This window comes from Erinaceus europaeus, chromosome 16 (assembly GCF_950295315.1).
Source record: "Erinaceus europaeus chromosome 16, mEriEur2.1, whole genome shotgun sequence".
Lineage (NCBI taxonomy): Eukaryota > Metazoa > Chordata > Mammalia > Eulipotyphla > Erinaceidae > Erinaceus > Erinaceus europaeus.
In genome coordinates, this window is record NC_080177.1 from 21,302,804 (window position 1) to 21,324,080 (window position 21,277).

Consider the following 21,277-nt stretch of genomic DNA (forward strand, 5'->3'; position numbering starts at 1 on the left):
GAGAAGGTTTCAAAAAGAACATGCTATTATGTCCTATTTAAGGTCAACAGAATATACAGAAATTAATGAGGAGGAGGAGGAGGAAACATAGCCGGAGGCATGTAGTTTAGGAAGGGCTACTGGAAGTATGTGCTGAGTAAATGCAAATCGGCTCTGAAAAACAAATCTCCTGTGTTGTAAACTTGCAGCCTGAGAGAGATTTTGTGCCAATACCACAGTGGCTTAGAAACATCACCAGGAAACTTCTGGCCCCAGAGCTGTTCTGGAGACTGCAGCGGACAGGCCTGTCTTTGGATATTACACTCAGCTTACCTCAACCAACAGCTGTGAGCCAAAGTACAATTTAAGGCTATGGCTTGTTTGTCTCTATTTCAAAAGTACAACAGATTTGTCCCTTTTCCAACACAGGAGTTTCTGACCTCCTTCCTCCCTCCCTCCCTTCTTCTTCTCTTCCTCCTTCCCTCCCTCCCTCCTCCCTTCTTTCCATTCTTCTCCTCTCTCTCTTTTCCCTTTTTTTGACATTTATTTATTTATTTCCTTTTTGTTGCCCTTGTTGTTGTTATTGATGCCATCGTTGTTGGATAGGACAGAGAGAAATAGAGAGAGATGGGGAAGAAAGAGAGGGGAAGAGAAAGATAAACACCTGGAGACCTGCTTAACCGCTTGTGAAGCGACTTCCCTGCAGGTGGGGAGCCGAGGGTTCAAACCGGGATCCTTAGGCCAGTCCTTGTCCTTTGTGCCACATGCGCTTAACCCCACTGTGCTACCACCCGAATCTCTCTCCTTTCTTTCTTTCATCAATGATGACCAAGAAGTCCCTTTAAAACAGATCCCAGTAATTCTTCATCCATTTGATTCCCTTCTACTACAGTACATATTCCTGTAACCCTGGAGGCTTGGCTTTCAGTCCGACAATTCCAAGGCCCAGCCTTTGTATTGTCTATTAAATATTAGAATTTGGGAGAATCTAGTATAAGCTTTTCAAATCAAGAGGGTTCTATGCCATACCCTCTTTTATTTTTAGTCTCCCAGTCATCTTTGTTTTCTTCCATCTGGAGTGCAAATAAGCTGAATTATTTTAGTTTTCTCAGCAGGGAATTTTTCTCAAACTGTAACTATTTCTAACTCAAAGAAGTAATATTACATACCGTCAACTGGTGTATCAAGAGGTCCATTAAAAAGGTAATCTTGTTACTAAACAGAACATTGGTGCAATTTTCTGAACAGTTAGTGCAGGTGAGGTTGTAAACATTGATTGCATTGCAGAGCGACCTAATAGAGGGAGAAAAACACCATTTATAAACCCTGAGGAACTCTTCTCCAAACAATTTAAAATGCATCAAATGAATGGTACAAAAGCAGCCTGCATGGGATAGAAGTTGATCTCACAAACCAAGCTGAATTTTTCTAGGTAAAAGGCCCATCTCAGCTAGATATAAAAGCTTGTAGCTGGTATTCAAAGCCCAGTGTTTGTTAGAACTTGATACTTACCCTTTATCAATGTCTTACTTACAGAAGCAGACAACGGAAATGTATTTACCAGTCTCCCTGATGATGTCTTAGTAATCTAGGATCAAATGTCACCCAGGACCTAGGGACCTAGAAATCTTTGCATAATACACAGAAAAAGGGGTTTGGCAGAGTGCCTGATGCCAGATCTCTTGGTACAAGACCAGGGCAACTGGGGGGGAGGGAAATGGGTAAATGAGCTGAAAAAGGGGTCAGATTTACGGTGATAGATAGAAATAAGAATACTGATGGTGAGCAGAAGGTTGAAAGTCTGCAAACCTGAAGCCTACATAATTTTGCAATTATTAATTTTCTGGCTTAGTTCATTTAGCATGATTCCTTCAAGCACCATCCAAGATAAATTTTTATGTATTATTCCATTGTGTATATAGACCACATCCTTATTCAACCATCTGTCAAGGGGCACTTAAAGTTATTATTATTATTTTACAATGCTGGAAGACATTTATTTATTTATTACCTTTTGTTGCCCTTGTTGTTTTATTGTTGTAGTTATTATTGTTATTGTTGGATAGGACAGAGAGAAATGGAGAGAGGAGGGGAAGACAGAGAAGGGGAGAGAAAGATAGACACCTGCAGACCTGCTTCACCGCTTGTGAAGCGACTCCCCTGCAGGTGGGGAGCCAGGGGGCTCGAACCCGGATCCTTACGCCGGTCCTTGCGCTTTGCGCCACATGTGCTTAACCCGCTGTGCTACTTCCCAACTCCCACTAACTATCTTAGCATTCATTTTCTTACCTGTAAAACTGGGATAATAATACCTCAGCTTTACACGGTAGTTATGAGAATTAAATGAGATAGTAGGTGTAAAATATTTTGGACAGTGCCTGGAATATGGTTAAATAATAAGTTGTGGGAAAACATCCAGGCAAGTTTTATTAGGGTTATCAATCTTATCTTGTTATGAGGAAAGCATAAACAAAATGTTCATAAATTGGGTGAAATAGAGTGCTACAGAAGCTATTATCTAGAGACTAATAAAAGTTTCTTATGGCATGATGGAAGAGTTGATGAAAGAACTCTAAGTTGAAGGAAGTCTGGAGGCTCAGCTATATCTAGCTTTACTCAACCTGAGAACTACAGAGATAATTCTGGGCCCACATGTAAGCCATTTATGACACTATGATTGAGGTTTTCACCTAGCAAATATTTGCAAATTCCACATTTAAATTTTTCATAGAAGTGCTTTTATTTTAAATTAAAAAATAACATGTTTATTACTAAAAATATAAGTGTAATAAATTTTGAATATTTATCTATAACATTTAGTATTATTCCTCGTTTTTAAACAGCACAACATTTTCTTTTTTAAATTATTAATATTTTAGACAGAACAGCAAGAGATTGAGAAAAGAAGGGGAGACAGACAGCTGCAGCATTGCTTCACTTCTTGTGATGCTTCCCCACTCCAGGAAGAGGGCTTGAACCTGAGTCCATATGCGTGGTTAACACATGTGCTCAACCTGGTGCAAAACTGCCCCAAATCCAACAAAATATTTTCTTATTCAGATGCTTTAAGCCCCAGAATAAATATAATTAGTTTCTCTAACTAAGAGAAAGTCAGGGTCTCAAAACTTGACTCTACTAAGGTCTAGAAACCTGGGACTGTGTTACCTTGGAGTACAGTCAAATATACTGAGAAATGATACAACTGAAATTTAACTTGGGGACTTTCTTAATAGAATTCATAGTCATAGGAACACACACACACACACACACACACACACACACACACACACACACACACACGGATAGCATCTTCATCTTCTGTGGGTACTCAGTTACTCCATTCTCTCCTTAGAAATGGCCAGTTACCAGTCAACAATATTTGTATATTTCCCATATTGGGAGCTACTCTCTTCCCTGATCCAGCTTTCTGGTCCTTTTTCCAGCCATGACATCATCTCCCCAGAAAATAACTTGGATCCACCTGCATATTAGATTCCAGGCTCAGGGGAAAAAAACCCCCAAAACTAGTATAGCCACAGGCCCTTTGGAATATAACTAAAATATGCCTACTAGCTATCTATAAAACAGAGACCCCCAACTCTTCATCTGCACTATTCCAGCCTTTAGGTTCATGATTAGTCAACAACTTGTTTGGCTTTATATGTTAACTCTTCTTTCAACCACAAGGTTCCAGATGCTACCATGATGCCAACCAGACTTCCCTGGACAGACAACACCAACAATGTGTCCTGGAGCTCCAATTCCCCAGAACCCCACCCCACTAGGGAAAGAGAGAGGCAGTCTGGGAGTATGGATCGACCTGTCAATGCCCATGTGCAGTGGGGAAGCAATTACAGAAGCCAGACCTTCCACCTTCTGCATCCCACAATGACCTTGGGTCCATACTCCCAGAGGATTAGAGAATAGGAAAGCTATCAGGGGAGAGGATGGGATACAGAGTTCTAGTTATGTGAAATGTGTAGAGATATACCCCTCTTATCCTATGGTTTTGTCAGTGCTTCCTTTTTATGAATAGAATAGAATAGAATAGAATAGAATAGAATAGAATAGAATAGAATAGAATAGAATAGAATAGAATAGAATAGAATAATGCCCAGTTACTTCCTTACCCATCCTTTTAAAAAGTTATTTCATTTATTTTGGATAAAGGCAGAGAATTCAAGAGGGAAGGGTTGAGGGAGAGAGAGAGAGAGAGGTGCAGGCCTGCTTCACCACTTGTAAAGCTTCCCCCTAGTAGGTGGGGACCAGGGGCTTGAACCTGGGTCCGTGTGCACTATAATGTATATGCTCAAGTGATGTGCTACCGCCTGGTCCCCTTATCACACATGGAAGGCATTTTCCCCTACACAGGTCATGTCACACAAGATTTGATGGTTGAAGGGAGTCGAGGACATCTTGGGGTTCCTGGATGCCGCCCAGGCTAAACAAGGTTTGGAAATGTGAGACTTTCCTGAAACAAATTTTTAGCTTTCATTTGTCAGCTTCTGAGTACCAAGGACCAGTGGGGCAGCTTGTGCTATATGATGTTTTCTGATCTATGATGTGCAGCTTGAAGTACCCACTCCTGATTTTCTGGGTATGACAGATTGTGTGTGGCATCAGTTTGCTTACATCCTTCCTAAGGTGTGTTGGTTGCAAAGAGAACAGCGCTCCCAGTGGATATGGTCAATATTACTTTAGAATCAACAGATTTGCAATCTCAACAATTCTGAAAGCACTTAATATCTTATTCTAAATTCCTCTCGAGTGAAATTCTTAAATTATGAAACACTGCACGATTTAAAAAAAAGAAATATTGTATTATTTTTAAAAGCTGCATAAAGCTTCATCTTATGAATATAAAGTTTTACTTCAATCTCTTACTTGCATGCAATTTTTAATGTTATACTATTTTTTTCTTAAATATTTTATTTATTTATTTATTTTCCCTTTTGTTGCCCTTGTTGTTTTATTGTTGTAGTCATTATTGTTGTTCTTGATGTCATCTTGTTGGATAGGACAGAGAGAAATGGAGAGAGGAGGGGAAGACAGAGGGGGAGAGAAAGACAGACACCTGCAGACCTGCTTCACTGCTTGTGAAGCGACTCTCCTACAGGTGGGGAGCCGGGGGCTTGAACCAGGATCCTTCTGCAGGTCCCTGCACTTCGTGCGCCACGTGCGCTTAACCCACTGTGCTACCGCCCGACTCCCTATACTATTTTTTTTAAAGAGTTCTTCACTGAAAACCTTAAATTACGTTGATTTAAACATAAATGAAACTTTCGGGCTATTAGGTATGTCAGAGGCTTTATAAGACACATACACATATAGAAGTTACATTGCCATGTCTACAGCTGTACTGTAATCACTCATAAATCCCTCAAATAAATAAATAAATAGTTACACTTCTGGGAATAATACCCAAATCACACACCACAAAACTGATGTACTAAAAAAAAAAAAAAAATTACTGGGCACCATAAGCCACAACTTGAACTGACACACTGACTTTGGACACTAACTATAGCTACTTGTAAGCATCAAAAGAAAGGACTTTGAAATGGCTTTGCTTCTTTACTTCATTAGCTTCAGAATAAAAGTCTGAGGGGAACCCTGGGTTGTGAAACCTTGGTCACATGTTTATATCTCAGACATTGTCAAGACTGGGAGGGAAATGTCATTGTCAGGTCACAGTGAAAAGACCACTTCCTGTGCTTTGAAACTGCACACACAGTAGCAAACATAATATGTGCTCATGACACAGCACACAGACACAATTAACTACTAAAAAAAAAATCATTCTACATCTCTTTTTTTCTTTCATTTTTTTTCCTTTTGCCTCCAGGGCACTGAGGCCTTGGTACTGGCACTATAAATCCACTGCTCTTGGAGGCCATTTTTTTTTTCCATTTTATTGGGTAGAACAAAGAGAAATTGAGAAAGGAGGGGGAGATAGAGAAAAGAGAGAGAGAGATAACTGTTTCACCACTTGTGAAGCAACCCCCCTGCAGGTGGGGAGTTGGGGGCTCAAACTGGGATCCTTACTCTTTGTACTAAGTGCTTAACTGGGTGCACCACTAACTAGCCCCTCTACTTCCTGAGTATGCTTGGTATATGTAATTACAGACACCTAAAGACTTTAAAAGGGGGTGGGGGCTGAGGATATTATACTCAGAATGACATGTGGAACCTTAAACCTCTATAATTATGTACGATTTCACCTTTGTCTTGATGTACAATTTTTATGGCCTTGAGTTTTCACTTCTTTTTTATACAATGAAACTCATACAACTTGTCTAAAATATGGTGTATCATAAGACATATGGTGCACAGACAGAAAGAAAAAGCAAATAGCACATGCTACAAAGTTTTGCCCTAAAAAGTGAAATGTACATCTATATAATCTTATGCTCACAAAACTCTCTCAAGCAATGTCCACAAAGAAGCTACTTTCTGGTGAGAAAAAAAGGGTGGGGTTACCAAAAATATCAGCGTCAGGAAGAACTTGTCCACTCAGTAAAACTTGTTTGAAAAACAACCTCTATTTGAAGAGCACCTGTCTTAGAAAGATCATTTCTTTGAACCCAACCTGGGTGGTCTATCCAGACAGCATTCCCTGTAACTTAAAACTCAAATGACTTTTAAACATCAAACAGAAAGCCCTAAGATTTCTAAGTATCTTCTGAGGAGACAGTAAAATCTTACCGTCCGTTTTGTCAAAAGTATAATATACTGTGGCTGGATGGAGATAAAGGCTTTCTACCCTAATTAATCATAGCTACATCGGTGAATTTTATGTCAGTAAATCACTGAAATCATTTCCTCTGAGAAATAAAAGCACAGAAAGGGCATCACAAAACTGGTACTTTGGAAACAGGTATAGAAATATACTTGCAAAAGATAGTAAAAGAATACAAATGTTATGCACCTCAAATGGTGTTGTACTGAAGATATTATGAAGTAGTTATATATAGAAAGCTTCCATGTGGTCATAGCTTAGAGATTTGTTGATGAAACTTTAAGAAGTACATAATTCATATCTTTCTGCAGTTTACAGTGGTTAAGAATTTTCATTTTTTAAAAATATTTTAGTATATTATTGGATAGAGACAGATAAATTGAGAGGGGAGGAGGGATAGAGCAACGTCTGCAGCCCTGCGTTACCACTCATGAAGTTTTCCCCCTGCAGGTGGGACCAGGGGCTTGAACATAGGTCCTTGTGCACTATAATATGAGCATTTAACCAACTGCACCACCGCCTGGCCCCAAGAATTTTCAGAAAATATTATTCACCAGTCTTATACCAGTGTCAAAAGAGCAGACATTTTGCCATCAGGGAAGTGGTTCAGGGTTCTAGCTTTATCCTGGGACAGCATATGCAGAGTTATGCTCTGGTTATTTATTTAATTAGTTGGTTATATAATAGAAATAGGGAGGTAGGGAGGCATCAGGTCAGCTTTATGGTTGCGCTGAGGATTATTATGAATAGAGAGAAAGAAAGAGAGAAGACCAGAACACTGCTTAAATCTGGAAAAAGGTGGTGCCAAGGATGGAACCTGGGGCTGTGGATATGAGATGAGGTATCCCTCACAGACTGAGCTATCTCCCTGGCACCAAAATTCAATTTTACATTAAATGCTTTTTCCAATTATAATGATGCCTCAGAGCAAGAAGATAGAAATCTTAAACTGAATGTATTATTATAAGGGCTTTTATTTAATTGCTGAACTCGGGACAAGTAGAATAGGCAATTTACTTAATTATTCCACAGAGACTTGGTCTAATTATATAAATATATATTTATTTAAAGAGCCAACCTAATTAGACTTTCTGCATTTCTGAAAATTAACCACCCACTGAGAAGGTGTCATGTTCAAAGATTACAATAATATATTTAAAAATGCAGAGTGAACATCAAATTAATACATTAACTCCAAACTCAGGTGCTAAAGCATTATGTTTAATGTTAACATAAATTTGTTAATAACAAGGCAATTATGATTATCAAGTCTTTAAATATGTTCTTAAGTAGGGCCTGGCTGAATAATTTTAAATTTGCAATGAAACATGTTGGCTCTGAAGAAGACCCCAGGTGGTTTGCAGTGTTAAACTGAAGATTAAAGTCGACACAACTAATTTCTTTACTTTAATCTTATTAGTGGTACAACAGCTGTCAAATGTAGCCATCTCTGCATAGCCTTTTGAGACACAAACAAAATGCCTCAATATGTCAAATGAAAAAGTGTGTTTATCAATCACTAAAACTAATTAGCTTGCAAAGCATTTTTTTTCTACTTTTATTGTCTTGGGTAAGTCACTCACTTTTAATATAACTTGATTGAATATCTAACACAGATATTTAGAATTACATTAAAATTGTGCTGCTGAGAAGTAAGAAATCATTAACAATGGGTTCTAAAATTGTTTAAAAATTTACTTATTTTGGATAGAGACAGAGAGAAATTGAGAAGGGAGGGGCAGATTAAGAAGGAGAAAGAAAGACATCTGTAGCACTGTTTAACCATTTGTGAATTAACAATTTATATGGCTTTATATGTTAACTCTTCTTTCAGCCACAAGGTTCCAGATGCTACCATGATGCCAAACAGACTTCCTTGGGCAGACAACCCCAACAATGTGTCAGGACTGGAGCTCTGATTCCCCAGAACCCCGGCCCACTGGGGAACGAGAGAGGCAGGCTGGGAGTATGAATCGGCCTGTCCATGCCCATGTTCAGCGGGGAAGCAATTACAGAAGCCAGACCTTCCACCTTCTGTATCCCACAATGACCTTGGGTCCATACTCCCAGAGGGATAAAGAATAGAAAAGCTATCAGGGGAGGGGATGGGATACAGAGTTCTGGTGGTGGGAAATGTGTGGAGTTGTACCCCTCTTATCCTATGGTTATGTCAGTGTTTCCTTTTTATAAGTAAAAAAAAAAATTTAAAAAGGTTCTAAACTGCTGAGTTTACCGGAAAACATGAATCCATCAACTAGTAGTGCATTGTGGTAAAATAACAATTCCCTTTAGAGTAACATTTGGTATTTCTTATTGGGTAAGAGAATAAGAGTGAGTATCAAAGTCTAAAACTTGGGTGCTTGCGCACTTGGCTGAGCACACACATTACAGTGCACAAGGACCTGGGTTAGAGCCCTGGTCCCCACCTGCAGGGGGGAAAGCTCTGTGAGTAGTGAAGCAGTGTTGCTAGCGTCTCTTTGTCTCTCTCTATCTACCCCTTCCCTCTCAATTTCTGGCTGTCTCTATCCAATAAATAAAGATAATTTAAAAAAAACTTTTAAAAAGTCTAAAACTTACATCATGTAATAGCTGGGCATTACACACTTTTGGGATAAACTTTTATAATATAGATATATGCTTTGGATTCTTTGAGAAGAATAAAACTATTACTCAAAGACAAACAAAAAACTCACCCTGAAGTTCTATAAGCCAGTGTTTTTATTTCCCTTTCAGTTAAGCACTATAAAACCAATAAATATAACTTGAGAGCTTTCTACATGGAAAGGTGATGACTAGACTAAGAATACAAGTTTAAAAATATTCATTTTAATACAAAATATGAATTCAGCTCTACCAGTGTTATTTTGGTAGAACAATGTATCTTTCTTCTATAGTTGAGACTTCATTGATAAATCTAATTATAAAGGCATATCATTTGGCTTTTATTGTGGACCCCCGTAGGACCTTGCCCTCAATGTGGATCAACAATGGTAGAGAATGTTCCATCCTCCGAAGGGAGGTTGGATAACATATTCTATCCACCACCTGAGGAAGATGGGTCCTGAAATTAGTGCAACTTGGAACATTCCTACTCATGACCACAGAATGCAAGCTCAGACCTACAGGGAGGTAGAGATTACATAGGCTCCTATGCTGAATATGGGCCCCAGATCAAATCGATGGGGTTTACAGTCAACAATACTTACACACTTTTCCCATATTTGATAGCTACTCTCTTCCCTGATCCAGCTTTCTAGCCCTTTTCTCGGCCTTGACATCATCTCCCCAGTCATTAACTTGGGTCCACCTGCATATCAGATGTCAGGCTCAGGCAAAAACTAGTAAAGTCATGGGCCTCTTGGAATATACCTAAAATAGACCTACTAGCTATTTCCAAACCGGAGACCCCAAATCTTCATCTGCGATATTCTTGTCTTTAGGTTCATGATTAGTAAACAATTTATTCTGCTTTATATCTTAACTCTTTTTCAGCCACCAGGTTCCAGACACTACCATGATGCCAACCAGACTTTCCTGGGTAGACAACCCCACCGATGTGTCCTGGAGCCCCGTTTCCCCACTAGGGAAAGAGAGACAGGCCGGAAGTATGGACTGATCTGCTAACACCCATGTTCAGTGGGGAAGCAATTACAGAAGCCAGATCTTCCACCTTCTACTCCCCATAATGACCCTGGGTCGCTAAAGGGCAGTCTTATATAAACCAGTATGCTCTGATTCCAGAATTGTGATAGGAATAGCAACCAGGAATATAATTTTAATGTATCTAATTTCCTGTGTAATTTTATCTTCAATCCTGTAGATTCTCTTAACTACGTTCAGTAGAAACAAGTTGAGTCAGTTCCAGTTTATAGAAATATCTTCATATTTGTCAAGAACTGTACCCTAGAGAACCCGTACAACTTTCTTCACTTTTACTTTAAGCTATAGGCATTTATTTATATTTTCTTGACATGAAAGAATTCAGAAAAATAAATGAATAGGTCACAAGGAAGCCTCTATAACACAGCCAAATATTTTCAATCCAATCTAGGCTTCAACAAATTTCTAATATTTATACTCAAAAGTAGCAGGCTCTTCTGGTTGGAAGAAATTGGAACTCATTCAAAATATTTCAAAGTAACCACAGTCATTTATTGTAAGGCTACTGGGGACTTTCACAGGAATCCAGGAGAAAATGAACTACCAGGTCTCAAGAGGCCAGGAACAATGTCAGCTCTGTGGACTAGGTCCACTCTCATTTCCAACCCCTTTCTAGCTCACGAAGCAGTTTTGGTCTCTTCCCTTTCTATCAAATGCCTTTATTTAGTCCTACTAAACTTAGACTGAACACAGCCCTGTAATGGCCATCCCAGAAGTTACTCTACATGACTTTTTCAAATTCAAGCACATAAGAAAATATGAGTTGGAGCTTCACAATTTTCCAGCTGCAAATCCCTGAGAGAGAAACTGGCTCAGTTTCACTATTTGGACTGGCTGGTCTTTGGATGGGTTACTCTCAAGTCAATTTTCCACTCCTGGTTTAATCAGTGATGGCTATAGAGGGAAGAATCATACAAAACAAAATATACCTGCATAGAAGAGGCATGGGCATAATGTCTAGAGCATGAAGTCTTCAAACACTCAGGGGAAAAAAGGACCCAAATGGGAATGGGGCTGAGGTGAATATGAAGTGAGTATGATAAACCATGAAGGAGGTGAGAGGGTAATGGGGGGAAGGAAACTCGTGGTGAAAACTGGATTAATTAGAGTATAGATAGGGCTGCAACATGAAGGCAAAAACATTTAACAGCAGATAAGCCCCAGAGAGAACCGAGAAGTCAAGAGAACAGGCTGAGAAGCAACCTACAGAGCACAGAAGACCAATTATTTTGAAAATGAAGCTCACATATACTAGATGTGAAACAGAATATTATCCATCTAGCCTGTCTGTCTGTCTGCCTACCTCTCTACTTACCAACCTAGACCATCCCTTAACTCTAGCTATTGGTGGTGCTGAGGATAGAGCCTGACCTCTTGCAGGCATGGCCTGTATACTATGGATCAGATGCACTATCTGATGCACTATCTCCTCATTCAAAAGAGATTCCATTAATGCAGCGTTTTGTGTGTACCATCAATTGGCTGTTTCACAGAGGTAACAGAGCAGGTTACAGCTAATGATTAAATCCAGAGTTTAATACATCTCATTTTCCATAGCTGTAAGTCCTCTAAAGACAAGGTACTTTTATAACATTCTTAGAAACCAATTACATGCTTTTTTAATTTAAAAAATTTAAAAAAATATTTATATATTTGCCTTTTTGTTGCCCTTGTTTTATTGTTGTAGTTATTGTTGTTCTTGATGTCCTCGCTGTTGGATAGGACAGAGAGAAATGGAGAGAGGAGGGGAAGACAGAGATGGGGAGAGAAAAACAGACACCTGCAGATCTGCTTCACTGCTTGTGAAGCTACTCCCCTGCAGGTAAGGAGCCGGGGGCTTGAACCGGGATTCTAACACTGGTCCTTGCGCTTTGCATCACCTGCGCTTAACCCGCTGTGCTACTGCCCGACTCCCACCAATTACATTCTTATGTCCATACATGCAGACAACTGATCCCAAGAAGGCGATACCTAGGAAAAAGGTTTTCCTGGATATTAGGATGGGAAGCCCCAGATCACTTACTAGCTCCTGGAATACAACGGAATATGGTATCTCTGTTTACTTTTACGGTATCTCCTCTGTACCGTCATATGAGCTGCATCAATTTCGACCCTATATCACAAGATCCAGGGATGCGGTCAAGACTCTAGGTGTAAAATCTCAGCAGTTATGAGAGAGTCATCTGAACATTCTGTCTGCCATTTGTAAATAACATAAACACCGGGCCTTCTCAGGCTGCAGTCATGTCCCAAGCGTCACTGCTCTCAGCCCTCACTCTGGCAGTGGGCTCCATACAAAGCTACTGAAAACTGTGAAGAGTAAGGAAAGCTGTCCATGCAAAGCACCTGGTCCAGCAGATACACCCAGTATATGCTAAGTTCTGTCTCCTCAGCAACTCAGAGGATCAAGTAAATGTGAAAACCACCAGGTGGATGAACTGTATAGTCACAAGTTCTATTTAATTTTACTTTGGAGAATAAACTCAGGGTTTCTTATTATAAATGACTTTCTCATAAGAACAGTGCCATCTCCTCTAAATTTACTTATTTTTATGATTTAGGTGACTACTGTTTTACTTGACTTCAGACAGATAAGTGTATATACTTCAAAGGAGCTACACAAACACAAAAAAAAGCAGCTTATCAACTTGTTTTATCTAGATAGACAGGTACACTTTATAAACAATAGAGCAGTGGGTAGGGCCTTTTTTTTTGGTCTTCACTAAAGGGCAGTCTTATACAAACCAGTGTGTTCTGATTCCAGAATTGTGATAAGAATCGCGACCAGGAATATATTTTCAGCATTCATCTTTTGAATAAATGTCAGTTGCAGATAGAGGGCATATTTACAGACCCACAGAAAAATAAAGACAGAATAAAGAAAGAGGAAAAAAAAAAGCATTGCCTAAAATCTGTCAGAGTGGTGGTCAGAATCAGAATGGCTGTATTTGGCTGAGATATGACCCCATTTTAAATCCAGAGTCCAGTATCTGATGCACTGTGCTCTTTCACTAATTTGCATCCACCAGGAAAGGAAATTGTTGATGTATCCAGATGCCACACAATTTACAAGTAATATAGTAACTGTAGTTTCTGAGGAATTATGATTTGGAGAGACAGCAGTACAACAAGAGGAGGACTAGACAAAACAGTGCATTTATAGAGTTTTTATAGGACTCTTCTCTAATTTGGTATTTTTATAGTGATTTAGATGAAGACATACACTCATAAACCATTATTCAATCACTAATAAAATTAAAATAAAGAATATGAATAAACATATATTCTGTAGATCACTTTATGACTGGCACAAAGGTAAAGAAAAAGAAATCAAATTAAAGGCCCAATCTAGACCCAAAAGTTGACCTTGACATCCTGGGCTAGCATTTTACCAGGATGAGGTTTGAACTTAAAGTTAAAAAATAAAGTATTGCAAAAAAGAAAAAAAAGGAATAAAGATGATGTATTCTTAGAAGCCCAACTGACAGACTTAGTGTTTTAAAACTCAGTGTTTAAGTAGTGTAGAGTCAAATACAATGATGACTATAACTAAAACCACCATCATTAACTAGATACTCGCTTTATGCAGGACACTTAGTAAACACACACACTGCTAATCCTCACACCAGCTAAGAAGCATTACCCTATATGGCAGTGTTACTATTTAACTGAGACTCCGTTATAACAAGTAATTTGGCTCCAGGCCATTTAACGAATATGTGAAAAGCAGAGATTTCAGATACATTCTGGCTCTAGAGCTTGTATATGTTCCACTATTTCATGCTATCTGCTTTGAGGAGACTGCTTTTACATAAAAATCTGTCAAAGAGGGACACACTTAGGGAAGATAAGTAAGGATAACAGAGAAGAATCAGGGCTTTCCAGTAGTACTGAGACTAATATGGAGAGTTAACCCTATGTTGACGTAAGTACCTATCAGGAATGAAGAATACTATAGGAGGCCGGGCAGTAGGATTCTAGTTCGAGCCCCTGGCTTCTCACCTGCAGAGGGGGGGGTCGCTGCGCAAGCGGTGAAGCAGGTCTGCAGGTGTCTATCTTTCTCTCCCTCTGTCTTCCCCTCCCCTCTCCATTTCTCTCTGTCCTAGTCAACAATAATGGTAGCAATAATAACAATAATAATAACAACAATAAACAACAAGGGGAACAAAAAGGAAAAAATATCCTCCAGGATATTTTTCAAAATGTTAAAAGAAAAGTATGCTAAGCAACTGTGATAAACCTGAATCAAAGAAACGGACAGACTATGCCATTCATTCTTCTGTGCTTGTATTCTGCAGTTAAAGTTAGGAAGCAGATGACATGAGTCATCCCCCAAGGAGATACAACACAAAATGAAAAGTGTCTTGTTTAAAGAGTGAGCTTTCCTGGCACTGAAGATGATTTATTGGGGCACATTTATGAAGAAGGTTGGTTATGGGGTCCCACATACGAAGATCTCTCAAGGAAAATTTGAATAGAATTAAGCATAGAGACGAAGAGAAATGAAGAAAAGAGAGCTTTCAGCACGGCTTCACCACTCCTAAAGCTTCTCCCTTCAGGTGGGGATTGGAGACTTGAACCTGGGTCCTCCTTGTACATTGTAGTATCTATGCTCTATCAGGTGTGCCACCACCTGGCCCCTTCAAGCAGTTTTTAATGGACTTTGCCTGCTTCTGATAACAACCAAACAATCCACTGAAGATTCAGAAAGGATCCAAAAACAAGCAGGTGGACTTTTTCAATTTCATGTTAAAAAAATATGCTAGAACCCCACCTCCCCAGAGCTATGCCCCACTAGGGAAAGATAGAAACGGGCTGGGGGAGGGGAAGTCAGGCAGTAGCGCAGCGGGTTAAGCCCAGGTGGCGCAAAGCACAAGGATGGGCAATAAGGATCCCGGTTCGAGCCCCCAGCTCCCCATCTACAGGGGAGTTGCTTCACAAGCGGTGAAGCAGGTCTACAGGTGTCTGTCTTTCTCTCCCCCTCTCTGTCTTCCCCTCCTCTCTCCATTTCTCTCTGTCCTAACAATGACGACAGACATCAATAACAACAACTATAATAATTACAACAATGAAAAACAACAAGGGCAACAAAAGGGAATAAAAAATATTTTAAACAAAAGAAAGGAAGAAAAGAAACAGGCTGGGGGTATGAATCAACCTGTCAATGCCCATGCCCAGCAGAGAGGATATTACAGAAGCCAGACTTCCCACCTTCTGCCCCCCCATGAAGATCTTTGGTCCATACTCCCAGAGGGATAAAAAATAGGGAATCTTCTAATGGAGAGGATGGGATATGGAACTCTGGTGGTAGGAATTGTATGAAGCTGTACCCCTCTTATCCCACAATCTTGCCAATCATTACTAAATTACTAATAAAAATATGGTAGGAGAGCATAAATCACTCATAGGAAGTTACTTAGCAATTCCACTGATGTCCTGTGAGGGTGAGAAGGAACATGAGCAGGGTGGTGAGGAGAGCGAGAAGCTGAGTTGCCCACTCAAGATGTCAGCTGCAGGGGCAATGAAACACTAGGTTTGCAGTCCTAAGTGATGAAAATGGTAACTGTTACCAGAAAGGAGTTGAAATGTCTTCACAAAGCCTCAGCTACCTGTCACTGAGAAAGAAAAAAGAAAAAAAAAAAAAGACCAAAACATATTAAACCTTGCTGCTCTAGGTAAGAGCCATGGCATGCCACCAGAGGCAGAAAATAGCCTGAGCTGAGGTAGGAGCCATCAGGGACAGAAGGAGAGGATCTGGGCAGGTTAACAGCTAGAACTGCATGCACCCAGGGGCCCTGTACAGAGGACTAGGGAAGGAATTTTTGAATTTAGTAACTATTTGAATTCAGTAACTGACTCATGCCCATGGGTGGGCTCTGAGTCTAACCCTAAGTCTAAACTAGTTGTGGAATTTCTCTTGCTGTTTTTTGAGGAAGGAGTATAGCCAGCTTACAGCTTTACTCTTTCAGCCCTGAGAAGCATGGCTAGTTGAGAAAGCAACAAGAAGGAAAGGACAGGAGCATCTGAGAGTTAGTGCTTGATGCCCAGAGACTTGAGATCTTGCTGACCTCACTCAGTGAGTAATGTCTAACTAAGAGTGAACCTGCTGTCTTAAGATGAGCAAAGACACTCTCAGCCCTGACTCTGGGGCCAGCTGGTGGCCACCAGAGGAGCACGGGGCTTCCAGAGCTCTCTTTTAAAATGGGCATGTTAATTCTTGCTTGCATCTTTTTAGAAACCATGGAAACCTTTTTTCTTCCCTACACCGGAACTTGCTCCTTGCCACGGGGACAAAAGTAGTTTTAACAGGTTCCCAGTTGGGAGAATTCCAAGTTACGGATATTGAAGCTGATCAGTAAACAAACAGAAAAAGCAGCAAAGGCTGCATGTGCATTTCTGATGGGTGGTAAGAGTTAACAGTTACACAAGTTCTGTCCCTCCCCCCCCCAAAAAAAAAATCAGATGACATTTCCTTTCTTACACAAATATTTATTGTGTATTTCATTCTTTCCTCCCTCCCTGCCAATTAATACCTGTTGAATGAAACCACATGCCAAGCAGCATATTTTCATTAAAGTCATTTTGATGAGTGCCACTCTTCTGGGCTAGGATACCTCTGCATGCTATCACTATCTGATGTGTAGCTTCCTGTTTCAAAGGAAGATATTCCTACTTTAAAGACACCTAGATTTTTCTTTGATCAGTGTCTACTTTGTTGAGTAAAGGAACACAAAGTAATTTCATTATCAAAAAGTTTATACTTAGCAATGACTTGAGTCAAGTAGGTAAGATTGACTTAAATTGGGGAAGACTGCTATTTTAAAATCTATTGTCTTAACATTTTAAAGTTTATAAAGAAATTTCACCATATGCTATTACTTATTTTATTATAGCTGCATATTATCACTCCTGTTGAACCAAATGACAAAACAGATGCAGTGAGACTGAAACACTTGTACAAATTCTTTCAGTAGATAACTTGTAAAGGCAAATTAGTCTCCAAGTTTGTCTGACTCCAAAGCTGGTGTTATTTATTTTTTTACCAAAATGTCTCGGGGGGGGGGGGGGTGGTGGTGGTGATGGTGGTGAAAGATGATATACTTTTAAGTTTTTCTTTCTGTTGAATCCCATGAATCACTTACTTTTGTTGGGTTGACTAAATCTTTTAGAATTTCTCAAGTGATAAAGTGAGCTTTTATCAAGACCTCTCATTTATGTTTTAAATGAGAGTCTACAAAATACCTAGAAACTGAATAATACAACTCAAGAGGACAATACTTCTGAATGCCGTAATGCTGTCTGCCACTACCTTTCAGGTGGCCAGGGAATAAAGGGTGACCTAAGAGAAAAGGAAAGTAACTCTTGGGTCTAAACACTGTGCAGCGTGCTCATAACAGAGAAATGTTCAGGTAAAGACCAAAGTGCAGTTCATTTCCCAATTATTTGGCTAGGACTCTAGACTGTGGCAGTTCTGGGCTCAGAATGTTCTTCCTATATTTAGGGACTTCTTCAAATTTCACAGCTGAGGCCTTGTTAATGTACTTACCTTTTTTTTTTTTTTAAAATACATACTTAGCTTTCTGTTAATTCTATTCATCTCTATAGGCAGTTAGAACTGGCCAGGAGTTCATCAGTTCTTGGTTTAGGATTAGAGAAGGTTGGTGACCAAAGAGATTTCCTTTATAAGACTTTTAGGCTCAATTCGAGTTTTGTAAGTGACATTGAGAACCTCTGCCTTTCTCCCTAGTGGGGGAATATTAGTTGGTTTTTCTCTCTCTCTCTCTTTTTTTTTTTTTTTTTGCTGTTTAAGCCAGAATACACATAAATTTTTCCTATGGTTCCCATATGGAAATCATTGGGCAGAAATTATTCACAAATGAAATGTGAAAGACAGATTTAAAAAAAAAAAAGATACTTACTTAGGAGGAATCCGTGAAACTGTGTTCACATTTGTAGCTGGGCCCACTACTTGGAGAATGTGTTCAAGGGCTGTTAATCCACCAGCAACTTGAAATGCAATCTGATCTCCCACATTCTAGACAGAAATACAAACAGAAATTAACTGGATCTAGACACAAAATTATAGCCAAATGAAACATTAAGACATAGTGTGAAACATTTGTTGTTTCAATTAGTCTACAAACATTTACTGAATGCTTAGGAACTGTCGGGCATCCCCCCTGCTCCATCCTCCATTGCTGACACTATGCCCTATTTACATAATTATTGTTTTGTCTGATCTATCTTCTTTTTACCTCGAGACTGCCCTGCCTGCAGGGTACATTAATCCTGCCAGTTAAAACCCTAGCAACTGTTGCTACAGAAGCTTTCTACCTTCCTGCTCTTTCCTTTTCTCCACCCCCTTTCCTAGCTATTTCCTTTTCTGACTTGCCATTTCTGGTTCTAAATATATAAAAGTGTGGTCTCTGATCAATAAAGACGCATTGTGTTCCCGCTCCGCCACGAGTGCCTGGTCTCTCTCCCACATCACTGAGTAAGCAGCAGCCCAGGTTGGCTCTGGTTGAGTTCTCTCCAACCCAGAGAGAGCACATGCCCAGGAAGAAACACCCTCACACTAGCCTGGCAAAGAACTATAGGTTAAGAGTGGTAAACACAGGTTGATGACGTAAATTTAGTGTGTGTGTGTGTGTGTGGGGGGGGGGGTTGGGCAGTGGCACGCCTGGTTAAGTGCACATATTACCAAGTACAGGGATCCATATTTGAGTCCCCTCTCCCCACGTGCAGGAGAGATGCCTCATGACTGGTGAAACAGGTCTGCAGGTGTCGGTTCCTTTACTGCACAGCTTTCTATCCTCCGTGTTTCTTCTTACATGAGTTAAGCACTGATTCTGCAGTACTGTATATTGTATTTCATCCACTTTGCACAGACTTTTTTTCTGCTTTATTTTCTTCTTATACTTGAGATTGCTGCTACTTTTCTTATAATACTTAGTATCTCAAGAGTATCATTGTTTATATCTGTTACCATATGAACTGCATTTCCATGAAAGATAGCTAGCTACATGATGGCTTTGCTCATATGTACAAGATAAAAAACTGAAACAGATGAGCTTGGGGGGGAGTAGCCAGCTAAGACTTTATGGAAACTGATGGGCATTCTTGAGGAGGAGGAGGGCAAATGCTGGGGTAAGGGGGGAGAGAGGGCACAGAACTGTGTGGTGGGTATGGTATGGAACTATACCCCAGTAACTTTATGATCTTGCAAAACATTATTAAATAACTAGTAAAGTTAAAAAGATGAGTATGTTCATGTGGGATCCTGATACTATATGACTGGTGTCCTCATAGAAAGAGGAAGAAGAAGAGGCATTATTAGGGGTGAATGGACACAAAGAGGCCTTAAGAAAAACTAAAATTGCTGACACCTTAAGGTATCTTGAACTTTAAGCCTCCAGAACTGTGGAAACTAAGGCATGCTGTTTAAACCATTCAGTCTGTGGTACTTTCTCACAGCAGTCCAAACAAACAAATACACACCCTTCCTCTACCCCATACCCTTCATTTCTTCTGACCTATTTTCACAGTTCAGAAAGTCTTGGCGCCTCTTTTGAATTATTGAGGCATCTTTTTTTTTTTTAAAGGTTTTATTTATTAATGAGAAAGATAGGAGAGAAAGAGTGAGAGAGAGAGAACCAAACATTATTCTGGTACATGTGCTGCCAGGGATCGAACTCAGGACCTCATGCTTGAGAGTCTAGTGCCCTAGCCACTGTGCCACCTCCCGGACCACCCGAGGCATCTTTTTTTGAGGCAGGGGAGAGGACTGGGGGTAGAGATATGAGCTTTGTCAAACATGTTTTCTTGCTTCTCCTGGTGTTCAAACATGAGGCTTTGCCTGTTTGATGTGTACTGGTTACTGTGTATGTCTGCAGTTGTTAGTGTAATATCTGGTCCCCTACGACTACACTGAACTTCTCTGTTCCAGACTCTTGGAAACAGAGTTGGCAGTCAGCTGAGGTCAAGAACAAACACCTCATCACAGACCCCTGCAAGCGTCAACCCGGCTTTGACCTAGCACGTTATGATTGGGCCCTCCTCAATCGCTATCGAACAGGCCATGGCCGGTACGCCGCTATGTTCCATCGCTGGGGAGCCAGAGATGACCCGAACTGCCCCTGCGGCTACAGACAGACTATGACCCACATAGTCAACGACTGCCACCTCTCCAGATTCAAAGGAGGTCTCGAAACTTTACATCAGGCTCAACCTGACACTGTTGACTGGCTACGGAAGAAGGGCAAACGCTAGAAGAAGAAGAAGTGTAATATCATACCTAATTACTCATTCTTGGAGCACAATAAGATACAGACTAATAAGTCACTTCTCGTATTAAAAATAATTTGTTCTATTGTTAATAAAAGTTTCCTTGCAATAAAATAATCAGAAAAATTAAAACCCCAAGTTTTCAGTAACTTATATAAAAACATTATGTTTGGCAAAGGACTAAGTGGTGATTCCAGAGGTAAAGCACACACTTTACCAGATCTGAGGCGCGGGGTTTGATTCTAGGGACTATGTGGTAGCACCGTGGATAGCACCAAAGCTGCATGAATGTTGGAGTGGTGCTTTGGTGTCTCTCCCTTGCTTCTAGCTCTGTCTCCTCTGTGTTTCCTCACTTAACTTTCTTGCTCATCTTCTAAATATATAGTAACGGGGGCCTCGGTGGCGGTGCCTCTGGTTGAGTCTACATGTTATTGTATGCAAGGACCTGGGTTCAAGCCCCTGGCCCCCACCGGTGAGGGGAAAGCTTTGCAAGTGGTGAAGCAGTGTTGCAGGTGTCTGTTTCTCTCTCTTCCTCCCTGTCATCATCCCCTTCTCTCTTAATTTCTTGCTATCTCTATCCAATAAATAAAGAAGGATAATTTTAAAACATTTAAA

The 21,277-nt window shown here is 40.1% G+C and overlaps 1 protein-coding gene across 2 annotated transcripts in view; it reads right to left on the minus strand.

The window, feature by feature from the left end:
• SCAPER (S-phase cyclin A associated protein in the ER) overlaps nucleotides 1-21,277 on the minus strand; it is a 326,131-nt gene that overhangs the window by 97,941 nt on the left and 206,913 nt on the right. For both annotated transcript variants that reach the window (XM_060174708.1, XM_007525770.2), the window contains 2 exons: nucleotides 18,298-18,413; nucleotides 1,149-1,272 (listed from right to left, as the gene is read on the minus strand). In XM_060174708.1, coding sequence (XP_060030691.1) covers nucleotides 1,149-1,272; nucleotides 18,298-18,413 — 240 coding nt within the window. The remainder of the gene's footprint in view (nucleotides 1-1,148; nucleotides 1,273-18,297; nucleotides 18,414-21,277) is intronic.